Below are 18,475 nucleotides of genomic sequence, written 5' to 3'. Positions count from 1 at the left end.
TTATATCCCAGCTCTCTTCCCAGGACAGTTAAACTCAGAAAACTGAGTCTGGGAGCTGCTGGTTTAAATTATCTGTACACAGAACTCAACACTGGGAATACTTAATATCTAACCTCAATTCACACTTTGGGTTCACTTTCTTATCTGTACAGTTGAATTTAATTCCTTCCCCCACAGAAGCAGTGAAGATGAGTTTAATAATGTCTCTGGAGTGCAGTGAAAAGGTAATGAACAATACAAGGATTATGGAGCATTCAAGCTTTTTGGATGAACTATATCAGAGCTAGGAGCATCTAGTGCTGATTATGTACCGGCAGTGCATTTACTCTTGTGTTCAAGGAAAAGTATAATTTCTAAGAAACAGGGATCAGCTGCAAATTAATCTGGTCTAGGCATGGCATTATGAATTATGGTGTTACATATATGTATGTCACCCACTGTGGAATAGCAGGTGCAATCAGCTTGGACAATCAGCATTGAACAACTCCGCAAATATTTATGTCTTAGTTTCACCACCTATTCCAGTAACATCAGATTGTTCAGTTGCATGAGTATTTACGCAGTAAGGCATCCATATAAGCGGAATAGTTATTTCCTTAACTCATTTGCTTTAGAAGGGACAGTAGCCAGTGTCTTTCGACCATGAAGTTTCTTTCATAACTTGAATAGCAAGAAGCCTGACTTTCACAGTACTCCTAGAAATGTCAAAAGCAAACATATGTAATTAGAGTTAATTTTTTTAAGTAGACTTGAATTTCCTTTGCAAATTGTTCTGAAATGCAAATTAATTGTAGCTCATTATCAGTGGAAGATTAAAGGAGATTTAACATATTACATCTATCTTAACATTATTGGCCCTGTTTCTTTTTTTTTTTTTTCCTCTCTGTAAAGCAGGTTTCGGTAAAGAATAGGAATATAAGACAAGAGAAAATGTTTCATGCCCTGGAGTCTATGCAAAAATAAATTGTAACCCTGGATTGACTGTAACATTCAATATGAGTTGGCTAGTGGGGTTACTAAAGTTCCAATTAATCAAAGATGCTCATCCAAACCATTTCAGGTTCATGTACCTAAGCTTTCCACAACAGTAGACTATAGATAGTGATGGTGTGGTTGTCATAATATAGAGGAACATGTAAGATAATGAATTTTTGGAATGTATCAAGTGCTTAAACAGAAGTGTCTAGCGCCATCATAGATTCCCTGTGTATCTAAACTGTGCACCCCATCCATTGCCAAAAAAGGTACAGGTTTCCTGTAGAGTATTTAGCACAGGTACAACCTCTCTGTGAGTATATCAGACTTCAAAATGAGACCAATGACTCTTTGTAGACACCTGAGTGCCCACTTCTTAACTTTGATTTAATCCCCTAATTCATAACAACCAAGTATGCTAAATGCCTAAGTTTGAAGGGACTGTGGACAGGTACCTAAATATGGAGATAGAGTACAGAATTCTGCACATTTCTGCTTTTATAGAGCTTTGTAGAACTCTGCTCTACAATAATGTTGCAGTCAGAAGTTTAGCCAGCCAAAAGTATTGGCCTGTTCTCTCAGGTACTTTTGCATAGGAGTCTATAAATGTCTTCAAAGAAAAGGTATACCCTCTTTTACTGCATGTAGATCTCTAATAAGCTCAACAGATTTACATGATGAGTGGGGCATACCGTTTTATTCATTATCCTTTAATATCCAAGGCTTCATTGAAACTGTTTATCACATGTATTTATCAAAACTGATTTAATACAGAAAATAGTTTTGCGCTTTCAAAAAATTTAGGCTTATATCCTAACTATTATCATAGACAGCCCTAATTTATAAAGCAGTATGTATCCAATGTGTATGCTACTGCAATCTAATATTCATGGAAGTGTTGTATCTCCAAACACCTGCATATTCCTTATCTTTGCCAGAACTTGCTACATTGTCTCGGTGGTGCTAGAATAATACAATGAAGATATTCTCATCAGGTAGTTAATAGTAAGAAATAGAGTTTTTAAGTATTCACAAGGCTTAGATCCACATAAGGATACAAGGGATGCAGGCAGAGTAACGGAAAGTATAGCTTGCCTATGAAACACAGAAAGGCATATAAGCATTGCTCAAAAGCTCTCAGAGTCCTGCACAGACCAGATGGGCATCATATGTGTGGCTCTAGGCAAGGCCAGAAGTGGTTATTTAGGGATGTAGGAAACTGCTCATCCCATTCTCTCCTATTAATGGGCATGTAAGGATTTGAACATCTCCTTACTGAGGATCTAAACTTTAAATTTGGAATCCCAGTCTCATGAAGGGGTTTAGTCATTGAAATATTCTGTGATTCAATGTCTAAATTAAGTACACAGTACTGAAAGTAAAATTCACCATGAAAGAGACCTAAATTTGTCACAAATTACATTTTATGCTCACTATGAGTTTCAAGCAACTAGCTAAGGACCACAGCTTATGACTGCTAAGTACTAAGAGAGCTTTTTTTCAGGAATTGGGAAAAGGAATGAGTCTCAAACATTGTGTCTCACCAGCACTTAGACATTCTCATCACTCTCAGGGCTTCAGTTGGATGTCTACACGAGTCTGAGTTTCAGTGTCCAACATCTTCCTTTCCTGAAATCCTTAAACTATGTTCCCCCAAAGTAGCATGAATGCTTGGCACTGCAGCTTTATGGCTAAAATTCAGGAAATGTACCTTTTCTCAGCCTGAGGGAAGACTGAACCTCTGTCCCAGGAGAGTACTAGGGCAGGAATAACAGTATGGGGGTGAAACATTCACCCCTCCTACTAAAAATGGGAGAAAGGGAAACTTAAGGAGAAAGAATTAAAGAAGACAAAAAAAAAACAACAGATGCCTTTAACCTCCTTACTAACGGCCCCTACTCGGAAGCAAAGGCACCAAAGCCTTTGCACACACACTTCAGGACTTTTCTGGGGTTTTTTTTATCCTCAATCTATATGATTTTAAAATTAAAATGTGAAATATTTGAATACTAGATGAGCAAGCACAATGGTTCCCAATTGAAAACATGACTGAAGTCCACAGAGTATCTCAGGACCCTGCCAAAACCTGCTTCTATCACCAAAATATTGTGATTATAAGAAAACATCTGATTGCTCTGAATACTTGTCTATATGTGATTAATCTATACATCTTGTAAAAGCAGAGCCCTTGTTTGCAGCTCTAAGGCATTGCCTGTGAGAGGGAAGTTTTCCACAGCTAATAAAAGTGTATGTAAAATGAACATTAAGACAGAATCGTTAAGGAGGAGAACTCACTTTATTTTTTGTACTCTAGACACTGCAAAAGGCCATTAAAGCTAGGCAGAGCACTGCTCCATCTAGCTTAAACTGCAGCTGATTCTGAATGCTTAGGAAAAGGAGTTGAAGTTCTTGGGTTTTAAGTGCAGTGATATCCTTGTCCAGAGATCACATCTATCTCTGCCACTGTGACTAGGATTCACTGATTATGGATGTTTTGACACTATGGATGGGATTCAGGAACCAAAGCACAGTCAGCTCCATTTTAGATGGAAGACACATTTACATAGGCTTCACAAATTTAGGATAAATTTTTACTAGAATAGTAAAAAAATACACATGGCTACCCATATTTAACTGGTAGTCATGGCACCATTGAAAGTGTTTTCCCAAAGGAAAAATCTCCTGACTTTTTTATCATACTCAAAATAAGGCATTTTTCTTTGGCCTCAGTTTTGGAAATGGCAACACTATTCTAGATTGTCTTAAACAAACAAAGACACATATCAGCCAACACCACCAACAACCAAACAATAAACTAAAATTATCTGCATAGAAAATGTTAATCTTATTACTGCTGTAATCCACTAATGAAATTGCTACTTATGAATAATTAGAGGTGACTTGTCCTAGAGGTGCACATTGGAAGGACAAGAGGTAATGGTTGTCCTTTGTGCCAGGGGATATTCCATCTGATAACAGGAAAAAAGCTCACTAGTGGCTAGACACAGTCACAGGTTGCAAGAGACGTGGTGGAATATCCAACCTTGGAGAAAGTAGAGATTTGACTGGACAAGGACCTGAGAAATCTGGTCTATCTTTGTAGATAGTCTGTGTTGAGCAGTAGTTTGGACTAAAAGGCCTTGAGTGTTCATTATGTGCATTATCCTTCTTTCTGACTTAATTTGTGTTCCAGCTTTGTCTGGAATTATTTTCCTTTTCTGCACTTTATCTGTCACTACTGGTTATGTACTGTTTCATCTTGCTGTTCATGTTATCCTTTCTAACTGCTCCCTGGAACACGCCAATTTGTACTGTTTCATTTTTTACACAACCCTTTCTTGACCAAATTTAGAAGATGATGCACAGTGTACTCACCATCTCTATGATCACTTCATCTGAAGTGTCCTGCTGTGCCATCAGTTTGGATGTACATTGTACTAAGTACTGACAAATCTGTACACTCCCATACATCTTAGCAGCAATTTTCTGACCACAAATATCTGCAGTTCGCACAGTTCCCAACATTCACATTCTCTATAGATTAACATACCCCAGTAGTATAAATCATACAATAGGATGGGGAACACATTGTTAAAGAGATGCAGTAAGGCTGCGTTCCTGCTTCAGGCACTATTCTGAACAACATAATTATGATGAACGTTTAAAGATGTCCATAAAAGAGCAAAAAACTCATGAAAACAAATTTGCCTAAAATATGTTCTTTTGCTGCAGCCACCCTGAAAAACTGGCAGGGAGCATTTTAACCACATCTACCAAGCACCAAGTTTGTCTGGTTGTTGGCTTTCTCCTCTGAATTTTGCACCATTCCCTGGTGAGCCTAATGCCCAGTCTGAGAACATTTAGCACGGTCACTGTTAGGTTGGGAGCTAGCGTTCAGAGCAGAACAGGTACGGAGAATGCACAGGGATCAATATGATCCTTACATGAGCTGCAGTCAAGGCACACAGAGGGTGAAGCTGAGTCTTATTTGATTTCCCTTTTGCATCACTGTAGTCATGCTCAGAGGCCATTCAGCAACTGGGTGGGGAATTTGATGATGGACAATACTGTTCTTCCTCACTTTTTTTCACAAGGTGAGTTTCTTGTTTTTCCTCTACATTTTTACTGGTGACAGATCCTCAAGTATAGGGAACAGGTCTGTGTTTCTGTAGCGTGAAGCATCTGGTATGCTTGGGAGATCTGAATCAACAGCTAAATTAATTTTCCTTATCAGCAAAAGCTTGTTTCTTATATGTTTAGATCTAAGGACAGGAGATTCTGACTTTTTCTACTGAGAGGTTTTTTCCCCAACTACTTCTTAAAGTTATAACATCACCCTTGTTATACTGACTTATTGTTCCACGCATAATCCTCACATTTTGTAACACATCTTGTGTAATCATTTAATCACGTAAAAGACAATATTAATGCAGAAGTTTCCTTAAGAGACTTTTTAAATGTAAAATTGATAGTCTCCATGGAAATGTAGCCCAATACAAGCTTTTCTTCTGAGCCTCCTACTCTAGTGACACTTTTAATATTTGCTAATTATGCACATTCAGCCTTCTATTACATAGTAGTAGGCAAATGCTAATTGCTGTTTGATCATTGGAGAGCTTAGATCACTATGGACAATCTTGAAAATTCTTGAAAATTTCTATGAAATATATGTATACTGAAATTCATGTTGATGAGAAGCCTGGAAAGTAGAGCTTCTCTTCCTCTCTTCTTTATAAGGGAGGTAGCTATTAAAATTCAAATTACATGCAGCACTATTTGAATTAAGACAGAGACAAACAAAGGGTTCTATTGTTTAAAATTTTAATAGTTTTGACATGCTGCAGCTGCTCCAGAATAACCTTTACTTTGGGAGAAGGGTTTACTTGGTCATGTTTCCAATTTCAGAGAAAAACCATAACCCAAGAGTCACATTAGTTTTGTCTGTCTTCAACATTTTTTGTCTACATCCAGAAAATGCAAAGATATATCTATGTACCTCAGATTTAGACTCCCTTGTGTAATTCAAGAGTGCTGCATTTACTCTTTTTAAGGATTCTACCTAACTATGTAGTATGAAGAGATGAGATGACAGACTAAATTTTGACCTGGAAACTAAATTTAGCTTATTGATAAGGACATAATAAAGAGGATGACTAGCCCACAGTTTGCATATATGTGATTATGAAAACAGCAAGTTTTGGCTGAGATTTATTCCTTTAAAAAAAAATTATAAAACCCAAAAAAGCTGAAATAGACACGTTCATCACACACTCTGAGCTGAAGTGTCCTATGAAGATGTGTATCTATCTCCTTCAATGACAGAGGAAACTTAATGAATTGCCTGAGATTATGATGAGTGAATCTGGGGTCTTATTATTTGGGTGGGCTAAGGCACTGCAGCAACCTAAGTCTGAATGCTTAACCCAGCAAATGAGAAACTGGACCTACAGGAAATCACTAGTTAGAAACTGCTAGAAATCAGTATGTAAAACACACTGATTTAGATGCAGAGATTTTGGAAGGCACAGTTTCTCTGAAAATTACAGTTTATATTAACCACAAGCTATTTGACCATATGGTATCTGACTATTGATCTTTACTCATGCTCATGAATGTTGTTTATGCAAGCAGTTCCCTTGACTTGACCTGTACTGCTTGCAGAGGAAGGGCTTATTCAGCACAGGCAGTACTGGCATAATCTGACCATATGAGCCTGTACTGCAAATATCAGTGCTGCTTTTAGAAATGATAGTCATCTTGATAGTCATAATTCTCAAGGTTAATGGCTTCTTCAAACAAGTGCTTTGGGATGATGAGTTACTTAAAGCCTTTCCTAAGAAAACAACAGTGCCAGAGGTTGAGGGTAATGGAGGTTATTCCTCTTCCCACTGCACTATTATGGGAGAGGAATTGGTGATCAAAATTTTAGATCTGCCTTTAACTGAAACTATCCCTATCCCTTCTCAAATTCTGCCCTTTTCTCTGCGGTCTAGTTTCTTTCTTTAAAAAGATAGATTCATTAAAAAAGCGACTTTGGTGTATCAAGGTCTATGCATCAGTTATTAATTTGTTCTTATTATCCTTCAGCCTCAGGATACTGTGAAAGGGGGACAGACACTGACCACCTGCTATTTTGGAAGGCTGGACAAAATAGTTACTACTACTATCTCCTCTGGGCATGGGAAAGTGGAGAAGAGTCTTCTCCTCTTTCCCAGCATCGTAGAATTTATTTCTGAGGAAGTAATGTATGAAACTAATGAGTTTTATATTGGTTTCTTATTTCTTGATGATACAAAACTGAGAAATTTTACTGGAGGATTTATTTTTTTATATATTTAAATGTGAATCTCACCCACTGAAGTTAGTCTGACTTCCCTATAGGAAATGTCATTCTAAGCAGCCTGCCAGACTGATTAACTCCTTTGCAACAATACTAGATACAGGCTTTTTAAAATGTTAGTAGCAATATTTACCCAGTGAAGAACAACACACCTTACAGGGAAGGCTGGTGGTGAGGACTGTGTTACGCTGTGCTATCACGGAGTTATCTCAGAAAGCAGTTCATCTATGGAAGGTAGGTCCTTCTCAGAGGTTCCTGACACGTACACAGGATTTTCAGTCTTGCAGGCTTGTTTGCTTAAGTGAAAGACAGATGTAGCCCTGCCTCCTCCTTCCTGCAATGCTATACCGAGGAACATACAGAGAAAAGACACTGGCTCATTTTTCTCTGGACTATCAGGCACTGCCAAATAGAGTATTACACATTCAACACTGCATTGTTAACTATCTATGATAAATTATGACAAAAGCCTTGTCAGTTTGGTTGCTCTAAAGAAAGATGAGTGTTTGGGAAAAATTCTGAAAGTGAGGAGAAACAGCATCTTAAATGGCAAGCTCTGAGAGAGGTAACAGTATCAAAACTCCACCAAAACATTTCAGAAAATTTTCTGCATGAACTTGCCTATGTGATGGTCACTTAAATGAAGATAAACTTCAGTTCTTGCAGTTAAGACTACTAAGTCCCTCCTTCTACAATTTCATTTCAGTCACAACCAAGTATATTTAGCCTGACCTGGTCCAACTTGTCTTGGCTCCTAAGATAAGCAACAAAGAGAGACCATGGCACACCAGGAGAGAAACCATCTAGCAGGGGAGACATGCAAACATAGGGAGAACCTAGAATAGCCCAATCCAATAGGATTGATCAATCACACAGGAATAAATTTAAGGCTGACATGGCACACACATAGTAGGCTTTCAGTAACCCCAGACTGAAATTTTTATTTTAAACTATCAAGACAAGGTGATAATCTTCCCCATCCCCCTACCCCCTTTTTAAAAAATGCTAGGGAATTTTCTTATTCCTTCTGATGTATTTTGTTTGAAGTTGAGTGACAAGTTCTCATCAGTGGCTTTGGACAGAAAAAAATACTCTGCATGTGCATTTTAATGCAAACACTCACTTGAAAATGCTGGTCAGCACTATTTGCAATAGGTGGGTCTGTCATATCAGAAAGAATCATACTTTAGGTAACTAAGATTAGTGATGACACTCCAGAAATGACACTGTGCCTCATTTTAATACATGAAAAATAATTACCGGGGCAAAGAGCAAAGGTCTACTTATTCATAAGTAGACTTACAAAGAGAAAAAATGGGCACTTAGAAGAAACAGAACAATTTCTGTCCTGGAAAAAAAAAGATAGTAAAAAGAATATCAATGTGTATGTTTCAGGGCACTGCTTAATCACAGGAAAGAACCCCTTCTATCTTTTGTTTTCTCTCACTGTAACATATTAGGTGGTAACACTCTGGACTTTTAAACTCTTTGCGAGTTATTACTCTTGCTAGGTATTGGAGGAGATGGACCATTTGCCTGTTTTGGTAGGTCAACCATTCATGACAGAACTCTACTGTATCTTTCGGCCTCAGGAATGCTTGGGAAAACCACAGTGTCAACACACTTTTCACTGTATTTTCTTTAGTAATACATTTACCCAGGACCCACGGTAATATCATCCACTCGACGATGGTTGGTGGGGGTCCCTGCATGCTCAAGTCTGACCTGTCGATGTGTTGAGAGGCAAGCAACAGCAGGAACAGAAAAGTCAAGTAGGATGCAGTATGGCAGATAAATTTGATAAATGGCTTTCTGATGAACAGCCCCAGTGGGCTTTTGGGAGCTATCAGGTAGCACACAGAGAAGACTGGGAATAGAAGTCCTATCACAACACATGTCAACATCTTCACAGCCCAGTGTCGCCTCCTCCATCCAGGGAACTCATCATACCATCGGGACGCAAGCAGCTGCTGGCAGTTGGGCTGAGCAACAAACTACAGAGAGAAGAAAGGAAAATGATTAGTTCTTGGTACCTCTATAATGTTATTTCCATGCCATGTGGAAATGCAAAAAAGTATAGTACAAAGCCAACAACATTCACTTTTCCCAATAAAGCTTGACTTCCCATTGGTTGAGTACACAGTCTGTAAAACACATGTACCTCAAAATCTGTTTTCAAACTGAGAAACAAGTTCACAAATACTTCCACTATTCAACCAGCAACATTTGTGGAGAATTCACAGAACTTGAGGTGGATTTGACTATGAAAATGAAAAGCACGTCTGAGATCTGTAAGCAGCAGAACAAAATTCCACAGCCATGAAAAAATTATTCTATGTTCCTTGCTAATTCTCTAAAAATGAGTCTTACATGCTTTTATGGTGACAATACTCTTTCACATACATTACATAATGCTTGCATAATACAAACTAAACACTAGCATTCCTCAGTGCTTCATTAATCCTTGTCAGGAAATACTCCTATCCTGTAGAATATTTTGTGGTCTGTCTGTTCTCCATGATGTGATTTCAGTTTTTAAAATACAATTTTAAAATTGATTTCACAAACCAACCAACACCAAAAAAAAAAACCCACAACCAATGAAAAAGTAAATATTTACTATTTTTCAGATAGCTTTTCAAAGAAGTTTTAAGTTTATTTTTTATTTGATAACTCTTTTCCCAAATGCTTTCTTTTATGAAGGGGACACAGAATAGCAGCATGGTAGACTTGACATAAGAGATACAGAATAGATGCAACATATGTATCAAAGAGGGACCGAGTTGTTGCATTATGTTAAAAAAGGAAAAACGAAAAACACACCACAAAGAAAAGAAGCATTTTCCTTATATTACTGTGGTGGGTTGGGCTTGGCTAGATGACAGGTACCCAGCAAGCCCCTATATCACTCCCCATCCTATCCATTTCAAAGATAATCTAACATCAGGGTATTTTGTGTGGAGTTTTAGAAACCAAACAAGGGATCTGAAACAGCAAACCTTTAGTTCTCTAATCTTGACAGCTTACAAAGGCAAAAACTTGCCTCCTCTTTTGAAAAGAATACTAGATGTCAGACAGAACTCACTACTTCTTGGGGGAAATGTTTTTCTTTTTCTGAGGTACAGAACTTGCTGGGCCTGCTACAAAGCCCAGCTTTTAATTGGAAACTGAGGGAGGATAGAATCCAAAGGGCCCAAGACTGAGAGAATCATATTTATGTTTGAACTGGCAGAATATCTATACTGTCAGTTTTACGATGAGGTGGGTTGACCCTGTCTGGATACCAGGTACCCACCAAAGGTGCTCTATCACTTCTCCTCAGCTGGAGAGAGGAGAGAAAATAAAGGTTTGTGGGCTGAGATAAGGACAGGGAGATCTTCTATAGTAATAAAGGTTTGTGGGCTGAGATAAGTACAGGGAGATCTATAGCTATGCTTTTCTGCTTAATTTATCAAGGAGTTGTAAGACATTATTAAAAATATCCAAATTAGTTTTCACAGATTTGGCTACTTGCTCCATCTTTGTGGTTGAGAGATTTGCATCATATGCTACGAAACGTTTGGTAGTGATACTACGTTATTTATTATATTAGCTGAATAACGAGAGAAGTTCTTGAATGAGGAACAGCTGCAGCACCCTCATGGCAAGAGAAGTATACTCAGTAGTGGATTCTACAGTCTTGTTTCTCAGCTGCCTTGAGAGGAGGAGTTTCTTACTGCACACTGCATCTCCCTTCTTGCCCTGTGGACCTGTTTCCTCCAGAGGAAATGAGGGGAAGGTATTGTGTACCTGCACCTTAACTTCACATGTAATAAGTATTTGAGTGCATAAAGGAACTGTGGGTGGGGAAGGCTTCCTGGGAATCACAGTGTAAATGTCACCTCTATAGGCTGTCTCAGACATTACTCATAGGTCACATATGGTTGTACAGATTAATTAAGTTTATCTGTAAGTAATTTATTTTATTTATGATCCTGAATGCTTATTACTCGACTATTTGATTGACTCACTAAAAAGCCCTTCTCTACAGAAAAACAAAAAAATCCCAAAAAACCCACAACCAACCAACAAACCTATTCATGGCAAAATTCTCTGCTTAAATGAGATTTATAATATAACTATTATAAAACTTTCTATTAGAAGTGGATGGGAAAAAGAGATGCTGCAAGCCATAAAACTCTCCCTGTATAAGTGGGTGGGATCACAATGGAATCTACAATGACCACATAGTAAAGCTAAGTCGACATATAAGTCCTCTAATGAACTGGGAGCTAAACTTTTTTTTTTAAAAAAAGCATTTTACACAAACATTTTACGACTAGCAGAAACAGAAATACTCTGTGACATTAATTTGCCAGTTTTGCATTGCCTATGCCAAAATATTTTCACCGTAGTGTATTTTTTCTTCCTTAATTGGAAATATTACATTCTGAAGTATTCAAAGTATCTTTTGTACTGTCAGTATTACGTTGTATTTTATTTGACTTTGACATTGTCTCCATATAATTAGCAATCAGCAAGTTTATATTTTCACATTACAATGGCTTCCAATAGCTTCCAGCAGTTTGTAATTATGTGAGGGATTTTGCTGTAATGATTATTCCTGGTTGCACATCTTTAGCTCCTTCATAAGAGTCTGCCCGTCTGAAAATGTTTTGGTATTCATTCTCTTAGTTGTCATGCTAGGAATTGGCTCTTCCCCGAGACTGGTGAAAATCAGAAATTATTCACAGTGCCAGCAAAAATAATCGGGTATAAATAATAGCAGAGCCTGATTCTAGTGATACCCAAGCATATACATAGCCCAGATTTTAATTTTAATTTCTGAATAAATCTGATTTTTAGATTGCTATAATACATATCCTTCAGTCAACGGAAATCATGAAGAAATAACACAAGTGATACTATTAACTATATTTTGTCTCTATAGAAAGAGTATTTTTATTAAAATAATAGTTTTTATAAATATCATCATAAGTCAAGTCAGTTCTTGCGTAAAGCACAATAATACCTCTAAGTATTTAATTTATTGCATTAGGAAATGCATAAAGATATTAAAAAAAACCCAAAAAAAACCCCACAAAAGACAACATCCTCCACTGGTAAAAGGGCATTCATTTTTACACTCCAAAGCAATCTAACAAAATCTGAAGTCCAAATTAAATTCTGAGATAAGTAGGTGGTATAGTATATGTAACATAGAAAAAGAACATGAATCATCATCTGGAAATGAAAGCTGTCAAGGGTAAGTGATTTCAAGTGATTTCCTTTTTGATGTGTGGGCAAGTGCGTATACTGAAAGACAAAGAACTAGCCCTGATACAATTCCATACAATATAGATGAATTGAATACAATAGATGAATGTTAAAGATCATTTTTGGGGAAGGAAGTAAAAGGAAATGGTTATCATAATGTTTTTTAGCAATGCTTCCTATAAAATCATGACCAGATTCTCCATTGTACTGGTTTGTAGTGCCACTACAGCCAAGCTGGTAGGAAATGTTATCTCTGAGGTCTGTTACTTTGTCACACATGTTTTCCAATGACTGTACTTCAGTGCAACAAGAATTAAGCCAAATCATTTTTATTTCTCTAGAATATTTTACTTTTCATATTTTACATATTTCTCAGATATTAAATTAAAATCCAAGCTCTTCTAGTCATTTAACTTAAAACTTAAATGTCAAAATTCTCTACCTACTGGTTGTGAAAAGTATATTTGCATGGCACTAATGACAGATCGAAGTCTCAACTTCATTAAATAGATTCCTAAATTTGGTAGATTATTTCTCCCTCTAGAGACATCACTGCCTATTCTTTTCTATATCTTTCCCCAAAGATTACATTTGTCGATTTCGGCGCTTACTCTGTGAGGACTGGTTCATTAAGACAAGTAACACTTAATTGCACTTTAAATGCTTCAATGTTATTGACTGGTTAAGCACTACATTTTCCTTTCTAAAGGCTAGGGACCATGTTCTAGACTCCTTTGGGTATAGTTATACTGTCTGTTTTCTGCCCCAGGCCAGGAGCCCTCATTCCTCTGCCAACTACTGTGAAGCTTATGTTCACCCTAAGTCTAGTGCCAACTGGGCAGACTATCATTATAATCATGATTCTTGCTGGACCCAAACCACTGGTCAACTTTTCCCCAACACCGTCTGCATCTTTGTCATTAAGGGAAGTAGCCAGCTCAGACAGGATCAGAGCATGAGAACACTAGCTGGTGCCAGCTTGTTGTGACATTCAAGAAGGCCAAGTGCCGGGTCCTGAAGTTGGGTTACAACAACCCCCTGCAATGCTACAGGCATCAAGAAGAGTGGCTGGAAAGATGCCCAGAGGAAAAGGACCTGGGGGTGTTGGTTGACAGCCGGCTGCGTATGAGCCAGCAGTGTGCCCAGGTGTCCAAGAAGGCCAATGGCATCTTGGCCTGCATCAGGAACAGTGTAGCCAGCAGGACCAGGGCAGTGATTGACCCCCTGTACTGGGCACTGGTGAGGCCGCACCTTGAATCCTGTGTTCAGTTTGGGACCCTCACTGCAACGATGACATTGAGGTGCTGGAGTGTGTCCAGAGAAGGGCAACAGAGCTGGAGAAGATTCTGGAGTGCAAGTCCTATGAGGAGCAGCTGAGGGAATGGGGGTTGTTTAGCCCAAAGAGGAGAAGACTGAGGGGAGACCTTATCACTCTCTATAACTACCTGAAAGGAGGTTGGAGAGAGGTGGGTGTTGGTCTCTTCTCCCAAGTGACAAGTGATAGGACAAAAGGAAATGGCCTCAAGTTGTGCCAGGGGAGGTTTAGATTGATATTATGAAAAATTTGTTCACCTAAAGGGTTGTCAGGCACTGGAACGGGCTGTCCAGGGAGGGGGTTGAGTCACCATCCCTGGAGATATTTAAAAGACAGGTACATGTGGCACTTAAGGACATGGTTTAGTGGTAGACTTGGCAGTGTTAGGTTAACGGTTCATAGCATACAGTTCATGTAAATCATGCTGTCAACTCAAACTGGTTTGGAAACAAATAGCCATTGTATAAAGAATCGTCTGTTGTCATCCCCAGGGGCTGTAAAAATAAAAGCCCCCCACATACCACTGAACCAGCCAGCAATTACCAGTAGTGTGTTTCTTACATCCAAGTTGGCTTTGTGTCCTGTACTGGTAGGCCTCCTAAATATTAACTGGTCAAGCCAGAAGGGGTAAGGATTTAAATTAGTTACAATCCCACTGCATCACAGAATCAGAGTTCCCCTACTTCCAGCTCACTGTCTACTTTTTGTAGCTGCCTTCACCAGAAGGAAAAGTTACAAATTAATAAACAAACCTTCCAAAACTCATGAAGGAGCTGCAAATATGTTGAAAGGAACTAAAGCACTGAATGCAGTGTGAGTTTAATTGGAGAAAAAATTTCTGGGAAAAGTCTCAGTGAGGGAAAGGCAGGAAAGGGACTAGAAAAGCTAAGTTCTTCCTCTGGGCATTGCTTGCTCATGTAAGAATTTTTACTGGTATCACTGGAGACTGCCCTGCACTTCATTTGTGCAGTTTGTTGCAGAGGTCAAAACAAGGTAGCTTCATTTTTTCTTTTGAACATCCTTTCAGATTTGAGCAGGGTATTGAGATATTTGGAATAAACCTGACTACAATTTTTTTTCTTTCTTTTCTCCATTTTCAGGCTTTTTCCCTGTTTCTGTGAAGAAAAACTTTTTTTTTTTCCCTGTAGCAACAATGGTGATCATCTTACATTAGCAACAAGCAAGTTTAGTTTTCACTATGTTAGCTTAGCTTTACAAGGCACCAGCCTGCATCCTGATGTTAAAAATGGGTATGAGCACAACTGTTCTTTACTCCAAGCTTACGCTGTTCTAGCCAAGCAATAAGAGAGCCAACAATGGAGTCATGTTCAACTCGAAGGTTTTCTACTTTCTTTAGAACTGTTTATGAAGCTTGTGTGGAATCAAAGATGCCAAAGTTCCCCAAAATCAGTGTGAATCCATCTTTTGGAAAGCATAACACTCATTTGAAGGCTGACTGTATACAGAATTACAGAGATGAGGGAAAAATAAAAACACAGACTGATTACAAAGGCGTTCAAACTAAATAAAGCAGTAATCTGCATGTTTTCTCTTGAAAGTTCTCTAGTAACATGTTGTAGGGATGTCTGTTTGTAGTTTCATTAATACTTAGGAACAGAATGTATGCAGTCACTCAATCTGCTTTTCTTTCTTTTTAAATACTTCAATGTTTTTCATCTTTATGTTCTTCTTGTTTAACTTCGCTCTGTGTTTATCTGAGAATGTTAAAGGCTGAGAAATCAGATTAATCACACAGTTCCTGCATGGACTTAGATGAAATGATAGGTCTTTGGCAGTCATGCTCAGTAAGCATTAGTCTGAGACAATTTGCAGGAGAAACATGAGTCTGTAGCAGATGCATCAATTATATCAGTCAAGTGTGGCCTTCATGAATCTTCCTTCTGGCCTTCAGAGATGATGTTTTTAAATTTCTTCTTTATCTGTACAATTCACCTTTCTTCCCAGTTTTGACTTATGAGAGCTCAGAAGCACTGCTCTTGAATGGTCGGTTGACAGTCACCACGTGCACCTTGTGCAGTTTGAACACATATTGGGTTGGTGTGGTGAGGTGTGTTGGTAGCAGGGGAGGGGCTACAGGGGTGGTTCCTGTGAGACGCTGCTAGAATCTTCCCTGAGTCACAGTCAGAACCACCTATGGCCCCTGCCGAGCCAGTCAGCATCTCTGTGACTAACATATTTAAGAGGGGAAAAGCAAATAGAGAAGCAGTAGTGGAAATAGAAACTGTGGAAAGAGGAATGGGATGCGAGAGAGACACTCAGGCAGACACCCAGGTCAGTGGGGAAAGGCAGGGAGGAGCTGGGCTGGAGCAGAGATTCCCCATAAGCCTATGATGAGAGGGCAGGCTGTGCCCTGCAGCCATGGAGCATTATAGGGGAGCAGAGACCCCCCCTGCAGCCTAAGGAGGGCCCCTAAACTGGAGCAGGTGGCTACACCTGCAGAAGCCCATGACTCTGTGGGAAGCCTGGGCTGGAGCAGGCTGCTCCTGAGGATTGCACCCCACGGAAGGGACTCATGCTGGAACAGTTCATGAAAAACTGCAGCCTGTGGGAAAGACTCACACTGGAGAAGTTCATGGAGGACTGTCTCCCATGGGAGGGACACCACACTGGAGCAGGGGCAGAGTGTGAGGAGTTCTCCCCCTGAGGAGGAAGGAGCGGCAGAAACAAGTATGATGGACTGGCCACAATCCAGATTCCCCATCCTTCTGCCCTGCTAGAGGAGAGGAAGTAAAGAAACTGGGAGCAAAGCTGAGCCCAGGAAGAAGGAAGGGGTGGCAGGAAGGTTTATAAGATCTGTTTTGTTTTGTCTCTTATTGTCCTACTCTGATTTTATTGGTTACTAATAAAATTGATTTTTCTTTTTCAACTTCGACCAAGTTGAGTTTCTTTTGCCTGTGACCATAACTGGTAAGTGATCCCTCCCTGTCCTTGTCTTGAACCACGAGCCTTTCCTTGTATTTCCACCTCCTCATCACACTCTGGGGGAGGAGCGAGTGAGCAGCCGCCTGGTGCTTTAGTTGCCAGCTGGGCCTAAATCACGACAACACAGACTATGAATCTCGAAAAGAACTGCAGGGAGTATAATTGCTTGCTCAAAAGCCTTACTCTCCAAAAGTTCCTTTAGACTTAAGAACAGGTGGTTGTTAAAGAAAACAACCTTCTCTTGTGAACAGACCTAAGAAACACTGTTCTTTACTTTCCCATAATGGGAAGATACCTACAAATGCTGTTAATAAAATTCTCTGTACCCAGTATTTGCCAGCCTGGAGAAATAGACAGTCCATGGGTTGTTTTTAACCCTTATGAAGTTCTGCTACTTGTCGCAAAATTAGAGTTGGTATCTCAAATGAAAACCTGGAGCTACTATCACTATTCTTGTACAGAGAGATGTCTGAACACTGCCACTTTTGTTCATGGTGAAGAACCCGAGCAACGAAGGAACCAATACACATCCTGGTTTACTTGGTTTTTACATATGCATCACTTCCAGGGATGTTCAGGCTACACCTACAATGAAGAAATCAAACAGTGACCAATTTTGAATGGGGTAGAACACATTAGCTTATAGTTCCAGGAAAAGGAATATATTTCATTTTAAAATGTAGAGGAAAAAGACCATTTGCCAAAAGCCAGAGGTGGGAGAGGCATGTGTGGAATGATATAAGCAAAGACTGTGTTTCAGTCCGTGAAGGTCTGAGGCTACATTTTTCCCCTCAACAAATCACAATTTGTTCACTGACAGAGAAGTACACTCCACAGCCTGTTGTCACTGCCTGCATGAGATGCATGCCCTAGCTTCTACTCCAGCAAGTCAGAAAGAGTACATCTCTAAGAAAGAGTTACTCTTCAATCCTTGTGAAAGATAGCTCACTGATACTCTGAAGGGATATTTTCTTCCCTTTCCTTTGCACTCTTCTGTGGTGTTAAGCAGATGTACCCTGATCATATGTATGAAATCATGATTCCCTTAACTACGATTTATTTCAAAATCAGACATAATTAAGAAGAACTTATTGTATACAGATAAATAAGTGAATACTGAGAAAAAATGCCAAGCAAACCTACAAAACCACTGAAGTTCTTATGTGACATGCCATTTAAATTTAGGTTGCAGGTGTAACCTTTCCCATTCTCTGCACTTAGAGGTAACACACAAGCTTTAAGGAAATCAGTCAGCTGGAGGTCTTCTGCCTTGACCCACAGGCCGGCTGGCTGATGCCTCCTGAGCTAGAGTCATATTCGCTATTTATTTTGTCCAAAATACCCAGCCTGCAGCTTTTATGGTCTCATGTTAATACCATCAAATACTGTATTCAAGAAAGCAATACACTTCCCTACCAAACACCCCTCTCAAATTTACTCCCGAAATACCCCCTTGCTGATGTGATGGTGATGAGATCCACATTCCTCTCTATGACTTACCACTGCCTACTGTGTCTCAGTCACCTCCAAACTTGAGAGAAGCTGTAATGCTCCTAACTCAAGCCTCCATCAACAGAACAAAAGTGTGATTTCTTCAGCATCCAAACACTTCACTAAGAGGCAGAGATGATGGCAGACAAAACAAT

General features: G+C 39.2%; 1 protein-coding gene across 1 annotated transcript in view; it reads right to left on the bottom strand.

Moving 5' to 3' along the window:
- The window catches only part of TRPC4 (transient receptor potential cation channel, subfamily C, member 4), a gene marked incomplete at its 5' end in the record, with an annotated part of 36,866 nt that extends 27,557 nt beyond the window's left edge, over positions 1-9,309 (bottom strand). The window contains one exon of the mRNA XM_010148785.1: positions 8,973-9,309. Coding sequence (XP_010147087.1) covers positions 8,973-9,309 — 337 coding nt within the window. The remainder of the gene's footprint in view (positions 1-8,972) is intronic.
- Positions 9,310-18,475: the final 9,166 nt, after the last annotated feature.

Source organism: Eurypyga helias, unplaced genomic scaffold (assembly GCF_000690775.1).
Source record: "Eurypyga helias isolate BGI_N326 unplaced genomic scaffold, ASM69077v1 scaffold383, whole genome shotgun sequence".
Classification (NCBI taxonomy): Eukaryota; Metazoa; Chordata; class Aves; order Eurypygiformes; family Eurypygidae; genus Eurypyga; species Eurypyga helias.
The sequence above is the reverse complement of the archived record's forward strand: the minus strand, read 5'-3'. Positions and strand labels throughout refer to the sequence as shown.